At 37.7% G+C, this 12,112-nt stretch overlaps 1 protein-coding gene across 4 annotated transcripts in view; it reads right to left on the bottom strand.

Moving 5' to 3' along the window:
• The window catches only part of PATJ (PATJ crumbs cell polarity complex component), a 354,647-nt gene that overhangs the window by 325,169 nt on the left and 17,366 nt on the right, over window positions 1-12,112 (bottom strand). For all 4 annotated transcript variants that reach the window (XM_055305729.1, XM_055305727.1, XM_055305728.1 and 1 more), the window contains exons 6-7: window positions 5,720-5,915; window positions 3,038-3,166 (exon numbers count right to left, since the gene is read on the bottom strand). In XM_055305729.1, the coding sequence (XP_055161704.1) occupies window positions 3,038-3,166; window positions 5,720-5,915 (325 nt within the window). The remainder of the gene's footprint in view (window positions 1-3,037; window positions 3,167-5,719; window positions 5,916-12,112) is intronic.

The raw sequence follows: 12,112 nt of genomic DNA, 5'->3' as shown, positions 1-12,112 counted from the left end.
GGGTCGAGTCCTACATCAGGCTCCTCACAGAGAGTCTGCTTCTCCCTCTGCCTATGTCTCTGCCTCTCTCTCTGTGTCTCTCATGAATAAATGAATAAAATATTTTTTAAAATCTTTAAAAAAATAAAAATATTTAATACATGTAATATGCTAATATATATTTTTATATATTGATGTATACACTTTTTACAAATAAAAGCTACATTTTCTATAGCAAAACAGTGAGAAGAGTGGTATTTTTTTAAGATTGTATTTATTAAAAAAAAAAAAGACTTTATTTATTTATTCAAGAGAGACACACAGAGAGGGAGAGGCAGAGACACAGGCAGAGGGAGAAGCAGGCTCCATACCAGAGAGCCTGACATCATACTCGATCCCAGGTCTCCAGGATCATGCCCTGGGCTGAAGGTGGCGCTAAACCGCTGAGTCACCCGGGCTGCCCAAGTGATTTTTTTTTTTTTTTTTTTAGATTTTATTTATTTGAAAGAGTGAGAGAGCACAAGCAAGGGGGGTGGCAGGCAGAGGCAGAGGGAGAAGCAGGCAGCCTGATGTGGGGCTCGATACCAGGGTGCTGCTGGATCATGACCATGACTGGAGTCGAAGGCAGACGCTTAACCAACTGGGCCACCCAAGGGGGCCCAGAGTGGTATTTTTAAATATTTTTGGAATTTTTTTTTTAAGATTTTATTTATTTATTCATGAGAGACAGAGAGAGAGAGAGGCAGAAACATAGGCAGAGGGAGAAGCAGGCTCCATGCAGGACACCAGATCCAGGTCTCCAGGATCATGCCCCAGGCCGAAGGTGGCTCTAAAACGCTGAGCCACCTGGGCTGCCCTGGAAATCCCTTTAATGTCTGGCTTAAAAGAAGATAAAATCTGGCCTCAATTGGATACGTAGTTGGAAAATGGAGGAGTATTTTAATAGTCCTTTGAGTCCATTCTTCTTTGATAACACACCAAAACTTGGTAAGTTGTGGTTTCTTAAAGATCAGCTGCAATATAGAATCTCCAACTTCATCAACAAACTTTCAAATATGGTTTCATTAAAATCTATTGCTCAATCTTGAATTCTGAATGGAACTTTTACCTATATATAGTCATATCACACATTGGTCTTCATAAAATATTGATCCACAGACTCATGCAGATCTTTCAAATGTTGACATATTTCATTATATAATATTTTAAAAATCATATAAATATCAGCAATAATATAACCAGAATAGTCTTCAAATATTGGAAAATTTCAAGCTCATGGTAAAACACAACTTTTCCAGAATTCTAATTTTTGCTTGAAAGTTCAAATTTTATCACCAACAAATGCTGTCAGTTGTTTTCCTTGAAGTGACAGGCTTGCTTCATTTTCAAAGAAATGTCTGCCAAGTACCCAAGTCTGAATAACCATAATTTTTCTGCTAATTATTCTTTCAAAAGTAAAAATGCTATTCCAGATTGGGGTTGCCAGAAGTTGGGGGGTGGGTGGGGGGAAACAGGTGGACCAAATGTGTGAATAAATGATAATTAACAATACTGTATTGTATATATAAAAGTTGCTAAAACAGTTAAGTAGATCTTAAAAGTTCTCATCACAAGAAAAAAACATATAACTGTGTGGTGATGGACATTAACTAGACTACTGCAGTGGTCATTTCACAGTATAAACAAACATCAAATGTTGTACAGTTGAAAGTCGTAACACTATAGGTCATATTTCAAAACACTTTTTTGAATGACAGCAAAAAATTTTTTAAATTTTTAAATGTTTTCCACATAAAAAGGTGGCTAGTTTGTTTCACAAATATTTTTCCCAAAACAACCATCTTAATTCAGTGTGTGGCAAAAGTGCTGTGCAGTATGTTCCATTTTGTCAAACAATATTTTAAAAAATGCACTTAAATGTCAAAATTTACTAGAAATAAAAATTTTTGCTGCACTTTCTTAAGTAAGACAACTTTTTCTCTTTTGTTGCAGCCACATGGTGGTGAAGAATGCAATGAATACTAGTACAGTTTGACGCCATTTCCCTGTCTTGATCCCATAGATCCCCTGCAAGAGTCTCAGGGATCCCCACAAAGCAAACTCTGAGAGCGGCTTCTCTAAATACAAATAGAGGCTGAAAATAGGAATATTAGCAGCTCCACAGTTTGTGTAAGGTGGAACAATCTTGAATAGAAATGGGGAATTGAGGAATTTACCCCAAAGCTGCATTTGCAAGGCAAGTTTATTTTTACTTATGTTCATTAGAAGGGATATATTTAAAGGTAATTGAACATCAATTAGTAATATTTATGTATTATTCTGGCTATCATGGCCAGTTCACATACTATGGGTTCACTAATAAGTGATGTCATAAGCAAATTTCTAAACTGCTTTTCTAAAAACTAAATGCCATGTTTAACATTTTCTTCAATATAAAACTAAATAGTTCATAAGTTCTAAAATGGCCCACCTTTGGGGGCATCTGGCTGGTTCAGTGAGTGCAGCATGTGACTCTTGATCTCAGGGTTGCAAATTCAAGCCCCATGTTTAGGCATGGAGTGTAGTTTAAAAAAAAAAAAAAGAGGCTCATTTTCAGTTTAAACACTGCTAAATAATGAAGGGTAGTCATTTGAATTAAATGCAAGAAAACCATAATTCAAGTGAAATTTACTCCATATAATATTGGGACAAATGTTTATTTATAATCACTGTAACTTCTAAGTTTAGCATTTAGGTCCTTGAAAGATACACTGGGAGAGAGCACAGATATTCAACATACAACACCTATTAATAGCTCTTCAACAAAACATATTGTCCTCTGATGGAATCAAGAAGACAACCGCAGGCCAAAAAAAAAAAAAAAAAACAGCTGACTTAAGAAATGTTTCAAATGAAAAACCAAGTGAGTGTATATTAACATTAATGGAAATAAAAAGAAAATTTTAGCAATACTTAAAATTCTAGTTATGGAATCATATATCCTAGTAATCTATGTTATAAAATTAAATTTCAAACTATACAATTTAAACTGTATGACACCAAAATGAGAACAACTTACCCGATCTGCTAACCCTCCAGGAACTATTGTCCTCACAACCACGCCACTTGATTTTCCTCCAACTATTCCAAAACCTAATCCAGAGCCATCATTAATGAGCTCAACATCTTCAATATGGCCCCAATGAACCTACAAATTAATGGCAAATAAGAGCCAAAGTGTTAGTGAAACACAGATGCTTAGTTTTCCAATACAATAATTACTAATGGAACAGATATACAACAAATTGAACATGCCTACAAGTAATCAGATCATCCTTCTAGAGTCTAGGAGATATATAAAGATGATCACATGGTCCCTGCCCTTGGGAATCTTATAATCCATAGAAGATCATCTAAAACACAAATAATTAAAATATGAGACAGAATGTTTAATCATAAGACACATAGCTCGAAGAGGATAGAGACATGTTGCCTCCTTCTCCAGTCTGTACCCAATGTCTAGCACAATGCCCAACATGCAAGGAGGAACCAATAAATATGTGTTTACCTGAATAGAAAGAGAATCTTAAAATATTATAAAGATTAGGGGGAAGGTGGAGGCAAAGACAAGAAGTCAAATCCAAAGAAGAATTACGGAAAGCTTCAAGGAAAAGGTAGCATTTTATTGCACTACAAAGAAAAACACACATTTTCAAGACAAAGAGAAATATAAGAGCAAAACAGAACCAGATAACAGAATGGGTCAAAGATATGGTGAAAAGATTGGATTTACTTACTTGGATAAGCAAAAGGAATAATTGAAGGCTTTAGAAAGGAAGGACGGGAACAAAGCAGTGGTTTAGGAAGATTAATCGGGCGGCAATGTGAAGGATGAAATTCTGAGGACATGAGGTAAAAGAGAGTAATTAAGCAGGCTCTTATGTGGGAGAGGAAAAGTAGGCCCCACTGAACACATGGGCAAAAAAGGACTGTGCAAATCAGACTGAGAGACATAAGCATTTTCCCTCTAGCAGGCTTCCATCAGAAAAGTGCATAAGGGGTGAAGGGGTGGCTCAGGGTTGAGTTGTCTGCCTCAGGCTAAGGTCATGATCCTGGTGTCCTGGGATGGAGTTCCATATCAATGTACTTCCTTTAGTACATTTATTCAAATAATAAGCAGGCTCCTCGCAGGGAGCCTGCTTCTTCCTCTGCCTATGTCTCTGCCTCTCTCTGTGCATCTCTCATGAATAAATAAATAAAATCGTTTAAAAAAAGAAAAAGAAAGAAATGTGCATTAGGGGCACCTGGGTGGCTCAGTTGGTTAAGCGTCCAATTCTTGATTTCAGCTCAGGTTAAGATCTCAGAGTCGTGAGATCAAGCCCCACATTAGGCTATGTGCTCAGCAGGGACTCTACTTGAGATTCTCTCTCTCCCTCTGCCCCTCTTCCCTACCTGCTCCCTCCCCAAAATAAATAAATACATCTTAAAAAGAAAAAAAAAATGTGCATTAAATTCACATAATCTAACTGCAGAACAAAATTCTCCAATCTCAAGCTCCTTAGGGTATACTTACTGGTTTTACTATTACACTAAGTTGGAAAGTTACTATACAACATTACTATGCAACAAATAACCAGGAATACTGGGATATATAATAAATTCAGGTCTGGAACAACTAGTATCTGGGAAGTAACAAGATTTTCTAAAATATGCCTGAATTAATGATCACAGCTAAAATTGATAGAGTATATATTCTACACCAGGCACTGTGTTTAGCTCTTCATATGCATTATCCTTTAATCCCTATATTAGTTCTGTGAAGTGGATACTGTTACTAGTTCCAAGTAAAAGCAGAAGAGCCTGAGGAGTGGAGGAGTCTGATACGACACAGCTAGGAAGAGGAAGAACTGGGCTTGAACCCACCTTAGCCTGGCTGCAGAGCCCTTGTTCTTAACCACTATGCAAAGCATTCTCCTGCTTTGTTCATTGTAGTTATTATGTAAATTGTGTTGTATAAATATTATGTAAATTGTGTTGTATAAATATCACTAATTACAACAGGGAAAATGTCTATATGTTAATTTTTGTTGTGACCTTGTGCTGTAGCCAGACGGTCTATTGTTTCTTTTGTCCCAGTGAATGAAAATTAATCAGCTAGCACTTAGTGTTATACGAAAATAAGATTTATTCGCTTGCATTCTAAAGGTGGAGGCCAAAATCTGTAAAATGTTATAAACCAAGTTTAAAGATTCCCAAAAGAGATGTATACTTTTATTCTTTTAAATTGCTCAGCATACCTGCTTACATGAAAAGGTATGAAAGTAAAGAAAACTTCTATAATTTTGCAGTGTCAATAATCTAGTCATAAACATCCAATATAATTTACAAAAAAAATCTTTTTAAATAAATAACTAAATCTTACTTAAGATATTCAACAGTAAATCTCTAATAAAAATTCTCAGCTTAATTAAGGAACTGCCTACATCACCAAGGAACCTAAGACTATTTCCATCACCAAAAAAATTATGCATAATACAACAGTTCACCTTCTACATTAAATATAATCTTAAACAAGGAGAATCATAGGACATTGAAAAACAGAATCCTCTGTGAAATATCTTGTTCAATATGCTAATATTTTACTTAGAGATATGATCATCTCTCCTGAAGTATGACAAGTAACACCTTTAAATGTCTTTACACTTCTTAAAATCAGTGGCATAATTCAAAATTAAGTTATTTTTCCAAATTTGCAACTCACTGTTTCAGGCAAAGTTGTATCAGTTAGGTTGATAGAAGTTCTGCTTTTTGTGTGGACCGGTTCCCTGGCCACAACCAGACTCAAAGATCCAGTGGTTTGTTGTAATAATGCAATTGCTTGCTGATGGGAAATGTTCTGATCCAGTGGTGTGTGATTAATAGCCAATATTTGATCATTTTCCCTTAATCTTTGATCCCTTCATATAATAAGAAAATTCCATCATAAGTGACACAATAGCATAATTTTAAAAAACCTGTTATTCAAGTGAAGCAGTTTATTTCTTATGGCACTACTTCCTTTAGTACATTTATTCAAATAATCATATAACAGAGCTTTTCAGAGTACTTTTCATCAAAGCACGTATTACCCAATTAATTGATTAAGTGGTGCATCCCTAAACATGTGCATGCACAAGTGCCCATGCACCTGTACACATGGGTGCAAGCGTGCACAGACACAGACACACACACACACACACACACACTAAAATCCATCTGGCTAGAAAAATAAGCAAAAACAATGAATGGGGCCCCACTGCCAAGGTTTGAACAAATAAGAACACTGCCCCTATTAACTGCACACCTTCCAACCTGACTTCAACATACCAACCTGACTTCAACATACCGCACTGGGGTATTTGTATCCTCAAATTCACCAGTAATCTTTCTAGCAGTTATCCTATCTCAATCATCCTCTGCTTCTCTGACATCTGTCAATTATTAGAACAAACTCTCCTTCCAAATCAACAGATGTTACCTCTAAATCTGTATTTAAGCCCTTCTCTCTGTCCCAATCCCCAACCACTAACCAAAGTAAAAAAAAAAATTAATTTTTAAAAGAAATTAGCAAAACTTTAAGAAAAAAAACTCACTATTATAGCTAGTATTTACTGAGCACTTGTTAGAAACTAGGTACTGTGCTAGATGCATTACAGGCATCATCTCATTTAATCCTCATAACCAACTCTTAGCTACAGGGGTGCCTGGGTGGCTTACTCAGTTAAGCATCCAGCTCTTGATTTCAACTTAGGCATGGTCTCAGGGTTGTAAGATGCAGCCCTACACTGAGCCCCATGTTAGGTCCCATGTCAAGCCCCATGTCGGGCTCTGAGCTCAGCACAGAGTCTGCCTGTGTCTCCCCTCTTGCACTTTTTCTCTCTCTCTCTAAAATAAAGTTAAAAAAAAAGTTACATTTTACATGCAAGAAAGTAAAGCCTGGACAAGCTTAGCATCTTATCTTAGTAGACTCTGAAGCATATCATAGTCTTACACCTCAGTGGGATTTCCTCTGATTTATGTATTTGACTTCCTTACCTCCCATGACATCACTCCTCCTCTTCCCATTTCTGCATCATCACCTCTTCAATTCCTTCTTGCCCCCTCTTTATCATCTTGCATCCACCCATCTTTTTCCATTCCCCATGTCAAGCATCCAATGGAAAACCTTATCGTAATGCCTAAAACTGAACTTTCAAAATTTTGCAAGGTTTATTTTGCTAGGTTCTCTTTATACTGGTATCACTCAACTCAAAAATGTATAATGATTATCAATGATCAGTGAACCAATAAGGAGAGAGTCAAAGGAAAAAGAACAAATTCTTGTCATCATTGTTTCATAAAAGAGCATTATTAACCTTCAAAATACAAAATCTCCCTGAGACGGGATTTATCTCAAAACAGAGAAATCTAATGCATAAACTCAGAATTATGAAAATTCCATTAGATTGCCCTTATCTTATTCAGGTCATAACAGATTCAGCAAAACTTTGTCATGCATCAGAATTCGGGAACTTCTTTTTTTTTTAAGATTTTATTTATTTATTCATGAGAATACACAGAGAGGAGAGAGAGAGAGAGAGGCAGAGACACAGGCAGAGGGAGAAGCAGGCTCCATGCAGGGAGCCTGACGTGGGACTTGATCCCGGGTCTCCAGGATCACACCCTGAGCTGTAGGTGGCGCTAAACCGCTGAGCCACCGGGGCTGCCCTTTTTTTTTTTTTTTTTTTTTTTTTAAGATGTATTTAGTTTAGAGAGAGCTAGCAAGAGTGCAGGGGGAGACAGAATCTCCAGCAGATTCTCCTCTGCGCACAAAGTCTGGCGCCGGGCTCAATCCCATGACCCTGAGATCATAACCTGAGTGGAAATCAAGAGTCTGATGCTTAAGCAACTGAGCCACCCGGGCACCCCTGGTAACTTATTTTTTTTTTTAAAGATCTTATTTTTAAGTAATCTACACCCAACATGGGGCTCAAGCTTACAAGTGTAAGATCAAGAGTTGCATGCTCTACCAAATGAGCCAGCCAGGTGTCCCCAGAATTTAGTAACTTCTGAGCTCAGATACAGTATAAACTTGGTTGGTATTTAAAGACCTGTACATTTGGTCCCCAAGTACTCCTTCCAACTTGGCTTCCTCCCCACATAAACCCCTTTTCCAATCATCTTGATCTACTCTTTCCTACTCAAACACGTTTGACATTTCCCACTCTTGTATAGATGGTTTCCTTCATCTCTGATGGTCTTTAATTCTACTCAGCTAAATTCAATCCACCCTCCATGATCCAGCTGAGTCTCTCTCTCTCTCCTACCCTCTCCATCACTTGCCTCATTATCACAGTGCTCTGAATCACTCATTTATCACTCACTGGATATTCATTTATACTAAATATGCTGTTGACAGAGCTAGCCAAATCCTACTAAATTATGTTTTCTGAAGATAGACACTCATGTTTTAGATTCTCCTTTGAAACTACCAAATCAGATATGGAAATATCTATTTTTGATGTCAAAATCATTAGTGGCTCTCATAATAAATCAGGTATCATTAAAACTCTCATGCCTGGGCAGCCCGGGTGGCTCAGCAGTTTGGCGCCGCCTTCAGCCCAGGGCATGATCCTGGAGTCCCAGAATCGAGTCCCACGTCAGGCTCCCTGCATGGAGCCTGCTTCTCCCTCTGCCTGTGTCTCTGCCTCTCTCTCTCTGTGTCTCTCATGAATAAATAAAATCTTAAAAAAAAAAAAACACTCTTATACCTCCTGGAGCACTTGGGTGGCTCATTTGGTTGAGTGTCCGACTTGATTTTGGCTCAGGTCACACTCTCAGAGTTGCGGCATTGAGCCCCAGGTCAGGCTCCCATTGGACATGGCATCTGCTTGGTATTTTCTCTCTCCCTCTCCTTCTGCCCCACCCCAATGCCCCTCACTGGCTCTCACTCACTCTCTCTCTCTTTAGAAAATAAATACATACATACATACATATATAATTTTTTAAGATGTTGCTTATACTTCCTTTTATTAATATTAGGAAAAGCTTATTACATTATAAGAATAAGATATAAAACTGTATATGTTCCATGACCTTGCCTTTATAAAAATAAAACATTCTAACGTATTTCCTAGTTGTCCCAGGGTAGTCAAAGCCCCAGAGTTTGCTTATTACATTTCTATATTTTATAGTTTTCTATTATACGTATTACTTCTATGATTTTGATATACATATATTTTGTAAATTGAGAATGTTGCTTGTGCACCTTTCTCCAGCCCTAAAGAGACATTTGTTTTTAAATGGGACCACCCTAGGATAATACCAGAAATCACTTCCATTTTCACGTTTCCGATGTCCTGCTTTCTCTGACTCCTTCACCCAAATTCCTATTCACAGCTTGTTTGTGAAGGAAAATGTCTTAATTAATCCCAAATGAATGAGATACTCTCCAATCTCTTCAACCCTGATGTAACTCATTTTGTATAAGTTCTTAATTTACTCACATTCAAATCTTCTATTTTCTGGAAATCAATCTATTTTAATCTACCTTCCCCCACTACCCAATAGACTGTCAGGACATTGCATTTCTTTCCAGTTACTACCTGTTCAGGGAATATAAACTCAATCTCAGATAAACAAATTGTAAAGGAGAGAAATCTCCTGGAAAATACGATTTTGATGCATTCTAAAGTTGAACAGAATTAGTTTTACTGCTACTATTATTATTTATAATTTAACTCTATAGGGCAGCCTGGGTGGCTCAGCAGTTTGGCGCCACCTTCAGCCCAGGGTGTGATCCTGGAGACCCAGGATCGAGTCCCAGGTCGGGTTCCCTACATGGAGTCCACTTCTCCCTCTGCCTGTGTCTCTGCCTCTCTCTCTGTCTCTCATGAATAAATAAATAAAATCTTTAAAAAAAAATTAACTCTGTATATATTGAATTCATACTTTGCATTTAAGAGGATACAAGTTCTTGTCTCTTCATTGCAACATTCATAAACAATGAATGACTTTGAGAGCCAACGGGCCTAAAGGTTTAAGGTAAACTCCTAAAATAACACAATTCTATGTGGAAAGTCCTCAAGAAAAAGGAAGACCTGATCATGAAAACCACTTAACATAATCTATAAAGTCATGCATGACTGATCCCACCTCTCTCCAGTCCTTTCTGGTAGTCTCTTGTACTCAGCTCCCATAGCAGGTACAAGCCTCACTCCAAGGATAGAAGCTATGTTCATCTCTCTACAGGACTACTGCTCACAATAGTCTCTGTATTCCTCTGACACCTTCCGCTCTTTGCAGACCTTACTATCTTCTCTTAAGTTCCCTTTTAAGTACTGCTGTCTCTGGGATGCCACCTGACTGCTTAGCCTTGGGTCAAGGCTCTTTACACACTGACATATCAAACTCCTCTTTTTGAAAATGCTCACCTCAATCCATAACTACAGACTTAGTATAGAGTAGCTCAGACATAAGGATTGACCACAAAAAGGTTGCACAGGGGCACAGGGGCACCTTGGTGGTTCAGTCAGTTAAAGGTCTTCCTTTGGCTTGGGTCATGATCCCAGGGTCTTGAGATTGAGCCCTGCATCAGTCTCCCCACTGAGTGAGGAGCCTGCTTCTCTCTCTCTCTCTCTCTCTCTCTCTCTCGCTCTGCCACTCCCACTACTTGGGCTCTCTCACACTCTCTCTCTCAAAATAAAATTTTAAAAAAGAGCATGCATCATTGAAGATACACTAAAAACACTGAATTGTACACTTTAAGATGGTGACATTTATGGTATGTGAATTGTAAACCAATAATTTTTTTAAGTTAAAAAAACTTAAAAGTTGGGCCAATAAAAGTTAAATAAGTTTTTTGTCAAGGGACTTCACAGCCTCAAGTAAACTACTGGTAAGTGACCCTACGTCCAGGCTCACCTGAGATTGTCAGGTTTGCTAGAATAGCCCTACTCTATACCTGATGTCTCAGTGTTACTAAAAGTACCCCCTCTCAGACCCAAAACTATCCCAACATGGACAATAAACTATATGGTTACCCTAACTATATATATACCCAATCTCTAAGAACAGCATAGGATTTCACAAATATATCTGACTACTTCTAAAGTTCCTTAGAACATACTTGAGGAAATGCTGCATGAAATGGCAGTACAAAAGCTGTAAAGTCATGGAAATCCATTATTTTTGAATATTCAATTGGGGAGACTAGAAGTGATGCCCCATGAATGGAGAATGTAAATTCAAACATTTATTATTGGCCGAGAATTTTTACACTAATAGAAAACCACTACTGCTGCTGTTTTTTTAACAGGGCAGTAGTAATGTAATAAATAATGTGCCTGTTAAAAGAAAAATAAACAAAAGATTTACATATACCCCTCAAAATAATAAAACAACAGTACAAGTGCAATAGGGGGGAATCATACAGATTTGAGGAAGCTGAGCCACCCAGGTCCCAAGGAGGCTTTTCATTGACAAAAGAAATAATCAATAATGTGATAGGACCACCAAAACAGTTGTTATAAGCTCAAGTTTAATAAACCACCCAGTAGGGACACCTGGGTGGCTCAGAGGTTGAGTGTCCGCCTTTGGCTCAGGGTATGATCCCAGGGTCCCAAGATCGAGTTCCACATCGGGCTCCCCACAGGGAGCCTGCTTCTCCCTCAACCTGTGTCTCTGCCTTTCTCTCTGTGTTTCTAATGAATAAATAAATAAAATCCTTAAAAAAAATAAACCACTCAGTATGCAGAATGCAAATTTCAGTATATCCATCTTACTGGTCAGACATATCTAAAATATCATGTTCAATTATGGGAAAGGGTTGTGGGATAGAAAGAGCACTAACTTTGCAGTCAGACTGTCTTGGAATCATATCATGGCTCACATTTCCAGCATTAATAGCTCTGTGACTCCAGGTAAAACAATGAACCTCTCTGAAACTCAGCTTTCTCATCTACAGAACAGAGTAATGACACTCTTAGCTAGATTGCTGCCGTAAGTACATATGAGAATATCTGCAAAAGGTCTGACAAATATATATGAAAAGGGAAAGTATTTTTTTTATTTAATTTTTTAAAAAGATTTTATTTCTTTATTCATGAGAGACAGAGAGAGAGAAAGAGAGGCAGAG

This window comes from Nyctereutes procyonoides, unplaced genomic scaffold, assembly GCF_905146905.1.
Source record: "Nyctereutes procyonoides isolate TBG_1078 unplaced genomic scaffold, NYPRO_anot_genome, whole genome shotgun sequence".
In the NCBI taxonomy this organism is placed as follows: domain Eukaryota; kingdom Metazoa; phylum Chordata; class Mammalia; order Carnivora; family Canidae; genus Nyctereutes; species Nyctereutes procyonoides.
This window is presented reverse-complemented; position numbering and strand designations above follow the sequence as displayed.